This window comes from Oscarella lobularis, chromosome 5 (assembly GCF_947507565.1).
Source record: "Oscarella lobularis chromosome 5, ooOscLobu1.1, whole genome shotgun sequence".
Lineage (NCBI taxonomy): Eukaryota > Metazoa > Porifera > Homoscleromorpha > Homosclerophorida > Oscarellidae > Oscarella > Oscarella lobularis.
Genome location: NC_089179.1, coordinates 2,625,390 through 2,633,666, shown reverse-complemented (window position 1 = coordinate 2,633,666; position 8,277 = coordinate 2,625,390). Strand labels below are relative to the sequence as shown.

The following is an 8,277-nucleotide window of genomic DNA, read 5'->3' as shown; positions in this document are numbered from 1 at the left end:
ATGGGTGCAAGAATGGGGTAGTGTGCAAAAATGGGGTATGGGTGCAAAAATGGGGTACGCGTGTAAAAAATGGGGTATGCGTGGAGTAATGGCGTACGCGAGCAATAATGGGATACGCGCGCAAAAATGGTGTACGCGTGCAGAAATGGTGTACGCTGCAAAAATGGTGTACGCGTGCAAAAATGGGGTACGCGTGAGCAGGACCCAAAAACGACAGGGCATGCGCACTTGGTCCTAGGCAACAAGATGCGATTCTTTTGCCGTTTTCTCGCCCGCCGTTTGCCGAACGCCTCTTTACGGTTCGAATAGAATTTTCTCAATAGTTTAACTATTTTTTGACGTTATCGTTGTTTGTCTTTAGGTCGTTTCTCTCATCGCCGGTTTTAGCCACCTTTGTCTAAAGAGAGAGACCGTTTACGCGATGTGCAAGGTATTTTAATCTTTAACCTAACTTGTTTTCTACTAGAATCGGATGGTGGTTTTCGCTGATTCGCAGCAACGCTTGCAATTCGGAGCCAAGGCTGACGAAGGTATATTATATATATATATATATTTATATGTATTTGTAGTATATAATGCATGTGCTGCTACGTATTGCGACTAATTGCGAGTATATCATAATATTTGACGAATGGTAGACGTGCTTCCACTAATCCTCTTCATTTCTACTACTGTACAAGTGAAGAGTCACAGAGTGCAATCACCATATATTAGATGAACTAACCTGCGGCCTTGAAAATGATACAATGTTGTATCTCTGAGGTGCATCAGCAGCTTTTCTCTGTTTTTCAGAAATGTACTGTGGAGTTGTTCGACGTCGCGGAAGTTGCCGAGTCATCGCAGCCAAATGATCCTCGAATTCAGCTGAGCCGTAGTAGTCGTTCCTTTCTTAGTCATATTCATCATCCGTATTTTCGTCTGCGGAGTCTTCTGCCCCCTCCTCGACTTCTTTTTTTCTAGTAAGACTTTTGTTGTAAGATGACGGCAGCCGCTCTAGGACAATAATGAATGGGATGGAGTGGAAGAGGTATTGCGTTGATTGACGACTGGATGTCAATAAGTGATGTAGCCATGTGTATTGCAGTGGACGTCGTGGCAGATGTCGGCCTTTTTAATAGTGTGAATTGCATGAAAATCGTCGATCACTAGAATTCCAAGCCTGAAGATGCCAAAGTTATTTTTGTAAACAAGCAGTGAGTAAAATTACCTTTTATTTCTATTTGCAGAATCTATGTATTCTTCTACTAGTTTTGGATTATTTTTTCCCAGGTTTTTTCTGAAGTCTCTTATTGTCTCTGGGTGTCCGCTAATGCCGATCGTTCGACAGCATTCAAGGGCAGCTTCCGGACATAGACAGGTGAAGCCCTAGTTCGTTCACAAAACCCGTATTTTTCTGCAGTACATAATCAAATATTTAGGTCATTTTTAGAAAGTGCTCTGACCTGATTGCTCATATATGCAAGCTGATGAAGAACGCTAACGACTCGCAATTTTCTCAGGTCTTCTTTCTTGCCGCGTCCTCGATATTTGCTTGTTATTGCTTGCTCTAGCTGCTCAAACAATCCTGGAGCATGTTCGTCGCAGAAATTTTTCATCAACACCGGATCGTATAGCTTGTCTCCGCGAAAAGACAGATGCCTGTAAAGAGCCGTCTGAAAATTTTGAAACAGATGAGGAAACGACTCCCCGGCTATATAGCTTAGTAAGTAATCTTCAAATTTCTGTAGTTTTGGTGGCTTACTTTTAGACTTTGCTTTAGCTATTTTATTTTTCAGTAGCTTGTTCTCTTTTTTAATTTTTTTAGCTCCTTGATTTCAGCACGAGCCGCGGCCAGCTTCGCCTTCGTCCTATCCAGTTCGTTCTGAATACGATTCACGTCAAACAAGTATGAAATAGTAGCAGTCAATCACCTCGCCAGCGTCATTCCGTATCTGGGGAGCCGCAACCCCCACAGCCGCGGCACGTTTTGGCGTATCGCGGGTGCTCCTGTACTTCTGTTATAGAATCTGCAATTTCTCCGTGATGCCTGCACAAGTGCGCGGAGACGCAGCCTCTGAGGTCATCGAGAACTTCGAAAAGGCGTTCAGGGCAAGGACGAAGTTTCGAACTGCAGCTCGACGAGGAGAACGAAGCAGCCGCGCATTTCATCGACCGGGCGAGAACCTCCTTGCTGTGCCGAAAGCAAAGAGTAACATCGTTTTTGTGCCCTCGCAGACGAGCGTCTCTTTCCGCGTAGACCGCAGTTAGCCCAGCGCATTCAGACTCGGTGCTGCTACTCGCTTTCATCGCGTGAGGAGAAACACCTTCTTCGGAAGAGCAAACACAAGGAGAAGCGGTTTCCATCGGAAAGCAGAGAAGAGCGACGACCGAACAAAAAATCGGCGAAATGATCGTACGGGGTGATCGAATGGACTCAGCTGACGCGCGAAATCAACTGTTCGCCAAAAAGGTAGCATTCTGCGATATTCACGTAAGCATTCACCTACTCGGAACTAAAAAACAGCAACAAAGTTGCTTGCGGTTAGCGGTTTGGCAGGTTCTCTGCCTGTTATCTCAAAACACGCCATCGCCGATCTCGAAGACATTTCTCTCATAGAAAAGCTAAGTGTTTGATCTTTCGATTGAGGCCTGCAGTATCTTTACCGTCGGCCTATAGGTCTTATGAGGCCTTACCGTGGGCAGAAACTCTCGGAGGACGGACTTCTTGTCTCGTGATTGGAGGTAACCATGGATTCGTCGCGCATGCTCTGTCGTTTTTGGGTCCTGCTGTACGCGTGCAATAATGAAGCGTGCGCTACGCATTACACGAGGGACCCCTGTGCGGCAAAGTAAGCGTCCCGTACGCCTTTGAAATGGACGCGAGAGAGCTAGAGAGGCAGGAGTTTGTTGCTCGGATTCGTCGTCTGATTGAAGGTGTCGAGAGAACGTCGGAGACAGTTTCCTTCCAGTCGCTTGAAGAGATGTACGAAAGACTTGACGTCATTCTAACTCAGACAGTAGCCGCCGCCTTTACACCTCAAGCTGACATTGACGGCCTAGCAACAGTTCTTCAGCGTCTACGACATTCCGTGCGGAACCGACTCGAGCGCCTAAATGCAAGAGATTCCTATCGTTCCGTTCCAGGTGCTGAACTCAATACCCAGTAACTAATTACCCTCGATGGTTTGGTGATCTTTCCTTGTAGTTTATTCTGGAGAGCGGGGACGTCCTCTGTTGCACATTTCTGAAGACCAGTTGGGGCTATTTCTGAGCTTGAATTTCACAGTTCGAGATATGGCGTCGATCCTTCAATGCTCTGAGAGGACAGTTCATAGGCGTCTGTCAGCCTTCGGACTGTCAGTACGTGGCACGTTTTCTTCTATTTCTGACGCTCATTTAGACGCAGCGGTTGCTGAAATTAATAGAAATTTCCCAAGACACGGATACCGCAATGTCATTGGCCATCTACAGGCCATAGGAATTCGTGTTCCGCGACGGAGAGTCCGACAGTCCTTATGTCGTGTCGATCCGGAGGGTGCATGTTTACGATGGGCCTACACAATTCAGAGACGAAGCTACAGTGTCTCCGGGCCCAATGCTCTGTGGCATATCGACGGCCTTCGCGCCCTAATTCGATGGGGCATTGTTATACATGGAGGTGCTTACTTGGTCAATAGCGTATGAACTAATTCAAAGTATGACGTTTCAGGGATTGACGGCTATAGCAGAATGCCAGTGTTTCTGCGCTGCTCTGCAAACAACAAATCCTCAAGCGTTCTCTATTACTTTCTTACCGCTGTCGAAGAGTTTGGAGTTCCATCTCGAGTAAGAGGTGATCGGGGGACTGAAAAAATTGCTGTTGCAGAATGGATGATAAGTACGAAGGGCACGGGTCGAGGCAGCTACATCTGAAGTAATCCTTTATACGGGGAGTTGGGGGAAGGCCTAGAATAGGGAGGGTGATTGAGAAATAGAACAGTCTTGCTTCTCGTGTGTTTCTGGTGGCATCGTCGTTGTCGTCTGGCTTTATTACACTGGTGACAGGAGTCGCTCCTTTCTACTGTATGTTTCAACCGTCCGCCCCCGGTTCGTCTAAGGACTCTGCCGATTCGAAGCCCCCTCCGCCCTCGACGGAACAGTGTCTACACTCCGCTTCAGTTCCCTACTGCCTCCCCCCTTTCGCAACGACCCGCAGCAGTCCTGGGAAAACTGGGAAGAAGATTTCACGTCGTGCGCGTCGCTGAACAAGTGGGATGAAGACACACGCCGCCACGTGCTACACCTACGCCTTCAGGGCCCTGCGCGAGAAGATCTTCGCTCGCTCCCTGCGGCATCGTCCTGTTCGGTCTCGGATCTCCTCACAGCGTTGCGCGCTCGTTTTCTACCTGCCAACCGTCACGAAGTCAAGCGCTCGGCCTTCCGTCTTCGCACGCAGGGCGCCGACGAGACTCTCCTTACGTTCGGCAATGCGCTCCGCGGCCTCGCCGCACAAACGTTCCCGACGATGGAGGCTGACCAGTGCGATTTATTGACGCGCGATCAATTTCTCGACGGCCTGCGCAACGCCTCTGTTCGTCTCTGCGTAAGGTACGGAACGCCCAAGAGCTTGTACGACGCGCTTCGCATCGCGCTGGAGATCAGCGCTGCTGAAATGGCCGAGCAACGTTCCGCCACATCGTCTCACGCTCGAACACCTGCACCACAGAATTTAACACCTCCGCATATCGCCACGGCCACACATGCCGACGCCGTCCTGAAAACAATGGAGCGGCAGTCCTCCCTCCTGGCATCTCTTGCCGATCGCCTTCATCGTTTGGAAACCACCGGATATCCTTCGTTTGCTGTGCCAACCGCTACGTCACATCAGAGTTCGTCCCCGCGTGCCCGTCGCTCAACGCCGTTGCTGGAACTGTGGTGAATTCGGACATATTAGCGTGAACTGTACTAAGTTTAGCGCACAACAAGACAATACCCAATACGTGTCGCGTGCCCCCACCGCGTTTCCAGTCGGAACCTTACAACACAACGCATCCTCGCCTCCGTCCCCTGTTTTTCAAGTCGATGCGGTCGTGAATGGAATTCCTAGTCGTTGTCTGGTTGAGTTCCCACGCCGGACCGAAGTCGTCGTGGCCGATCATGGCGAAATCGTCGTCGTTCGGATCGTCGTCGTCTTCGTCGTCTTCGTCGTCGGCGCTTGAGGGGAGCGAGGAGGGAGAAGGAGAAATCGCTTATATCGAAAACGGCAAAACGTTCTACGACGGAGCCGTCGATTCAATCTATCCACTACAAAATGAAATGAGCCCATTTTTCATCCTTTAGAGAGTTGAAATATAGATATTGCCTCTCTTTGGTCGATCAGGCCAACTTACAGGCGGAAATCGCATGAGAAATCGCTCGACGTATTTGGCCACGATGATTGGCTGTCCGGTTCAGCGGAAACGTCGACGGCATTCCACGGCTGGAGTAGAAAGGACGGTAGAACAAAGGGCTGTCCGAGAGATGTCATATGCACGTACCTTCATGAATTTCACAATGTTTCTTCGAACCGGATCCGAACGACGCTTCGCGTTGCGTCGAATGCGAATGCGAATGCCCATGCGAATGCGAATGCGAATGCCACCGATCCACCGTTGCGCAGATATCGCAACGAATTGCTGCAAATTCTCGACGACAAGAAACGCGACGGTTGGGAGGATTTGATGACGTTCGCCGATTTTTTGCGAGTTTTGGATTTGGCGAGGATGCAGTCGAGACGAAGCGATGAAGGAGGTTGCGGTACAAACTCGGAGGGAATCGAAACTTAGAAGGTAGCGGCACTGTTGACGGCGTTTGATTACTAAAATAGCGGCACGGTTAATGGCGTTTGATTACAAAGGTAGCGGCACTGTTGACGGCGTTTGATTTCTAAGATAGCGGCACTGTTGACGGCGTTTGGTTACTAAGATAGCGGGATGGATCCAATTAAAAAAATTATACATCCTGGTCCAATAGGGGGATGGATCCAATTAAAAAAGATCCATCCTGGTCCAATGGGATGGATCCAAATAAAAAAGATAATCTGAGTCTGATTTTGAAAGCTTTCAAATCATTTATTGCTCTTAAATCAGCAGTCACGCTGAAGATCTGCGTCTCGCTTGCAAATATTCAGAGACAGATGATACAGAATCGATGGTCTCAAGTATAAAAGAAAGAGTTCAAAGTAGGTCATAATAAACTCTGGTTTCTATTCGCATTGTTTGTCGCTAGAGCGATACTGCATGACGAAAAACGAGGTTTTTTCCATTACGTCAAAGTGACTTATCTGGGCAACAAAAACAAGGCGATTACTGTAGTACCAAAATCAATAAGGAAGGTCTCTAATATAGTTAGATAGACCCATCAAAATAAATCATTAGATATAAGCGGGACAGGTTTCTAGTATGAAAAACGCTCTTCTCCCCTTCCGGGCCCCCAACTTCCACCACGCAACGTTAAGGTGGCAATGGGGCTTTGAAAAGTAGCTTCCATGTAAAAAATTAAATGAGCGCAAACGTATGCTTTGTCCTCCTTCTATCCAATGGCGCTGCGTTTGAGTTCGCGCTGAGTCGTTTTCTCTACAATTTTTGAGTCTGAAATGGTGCGGTCAAAAGGGGGCGTATCTCTGTTCGAAACGGAAGTTGGTGCTTTTGTCATCAAATCGCTCTCGACAGCGTTCCTTATGTGTTTGCAGCAGTTCGTTTGCTTATTGCAAGGCATCTTGTGCTATCGGCGTCTTCAACTGAGGTCGTAGAGAACACCCTGCCTGACTACAGCAAGTGTGAGGCGTTTCCCGTCTCACGTGACCGCTTAGTAACTACTCTTGTAGCGTGCCTGCTTACGTCACAGTCTATTGGAATCAACCCCAACCCCGTACATCACACTCTCCCCCACCTAAGTTACTTTGCCCGGCCCAACTGCCCCTAACACCATGCCCAGAAAAAAAAAGGATTCGTCAGTGAAAGTGTCAAACAAGAATCTTCATCGTCGACCTCCCTGGTCAAAGGTCCAGGCGTTGTGGTGGTTTAGAAACTCGCGACGACCTTCGCAGTGGCGGTGTAGTAGCTTCCGGAGAAGACGGCGCTACGCGCGACGAACGCTGCCGCGGTGACGTCGAAGAATTATCCGCCGTTGAACCCTCGCCCTGGTTCTCATTCCTCGCGGGACTGTCGTTGGTACCCGCAGGTGTGCTTGTGGCTGTGTCTCCTGGCTGCAGAGGTTCCAGCGCCGCCGTTGACGTTGACTGAGGCGTGGCCACCGGCTCAGCCAACGGGGGTGGTCCTAACGACCTTTCCCTCCCTTCTGCCGGTACGGTTGGTAAACCGGACCGATCTGCTCGAATGTCGTTGTCTGGTCCAGTGTCGGCACGAGGTTCGACTCGTGACCCCGTACCAGAAACTGGTGATACCGGTGCCGGCGATGGCGGCACGGCCTCCGAGTATCGGACCCTCACCTGATCCGCGTAACACCGTAGTCTGCGGTGATCGCTCATCTCCACCACCAGCGAGACGGGACCGGATACAGCGACCACCACTCCGGGTTCCCACGGTCCAGAGTGTTGCCGCACCCAAAGTCGTTGACCCAAGGCAAACCCTCGCGCAGCCGCGTGTAAATCATGATATCCTTTTTGTCTGGCCTGTTGTTGGCGAACACGTGCCGCTACGTCGGGTTTCAGCAGATCCAGTTTTCCTTGAAGGCGGCGGCCATACAGCAATTCCGCGGGTGATAGTCCCGTGGTGGATTGGGGAGTAGCCCGATAAGAAAACAGAACTTTTGCCAGCTTCTCTTCAAGGGACAATTTCTCCTTAACCATTTTCCGCATTCCCTTCTTAAAAATTTGCACTGCTCTCTCTGCCATGCCATTTGATGCCGGGTGATACGGTGCCGACGTTGCATGCCGAATGCCGTTTGACCGCAGATAAGACCGGAATTCCTCGCTGATAAATTGTGGTCCGTTGTCCGTGACAATCATTTCTGGTAGACCATGTGTGGCGAAGATCTTTCGTAGCTTTCCAATTGTTACCGCGGATGTCGTTGATAGCATGGGCTCTACTTCTAACCACTTGGAGTGGGCGTCCACTACGATCAGAAACATTTTTCCTACAAAGGGTCCTGCAAAGTCTAAATGAAGTCGTCCCCATGGTCTCTCGGGCCATTCCCAGGGATGAAGTGGCGCCGCCGCAGGCGCATTTAAATTTTGTTCGCATGCCTCACATCCCCTCAGTGTTGCTCCTATATCCGTGTCACAACCCGGCCACCAAACATAGCTGCGTGCCAAACACT

The 8,277-nt window shown here is 49.6% G+C and overlaps 1 protein-coding gene across 1 annotated transcript; it reads left to right on the top strand.

The window, feature by feature from the left end:
* Nucleotides 1-3,273: 3,273 nt before the first annotated feature.
* LOC136187329 (uncharacterized) lies at nucleotides 3,274-3,891 on the top strand. The gene is made up of 2 exons (XM_065974908.1): nucleotides 3,274-3,637; nucleotides 3,689-3,891. Exons 1-2 carry the CDS (start codon nucleotides 3,274-3,276, stop codon nucleotides 3,889-3,891), a joined length of 567 nt encoding a protein of 188 aa, XP_065830980.1.
* The last annotated feature ends 4,386 nt before the right edge of the window (nucleotides 3,892-8,277 follow it).

Excerpts from the sequence above, each read along its gene's own strand:
- LOC136187329 (XM_065974908.1), top strand. The coding sequence starts at position 3,274 with ATGGCGTCGATCCTTCAATGCTCTGAGAGGACAGTTCATAGGCGTCTG. Across the intron at positions 3,638-3,688 it reads GGGCATTGTTATACATGGAG|GGATTGACGGCTATAGCAGA; the intron begins GTGCTTACTTGG and ends ATGACGTTTCAG.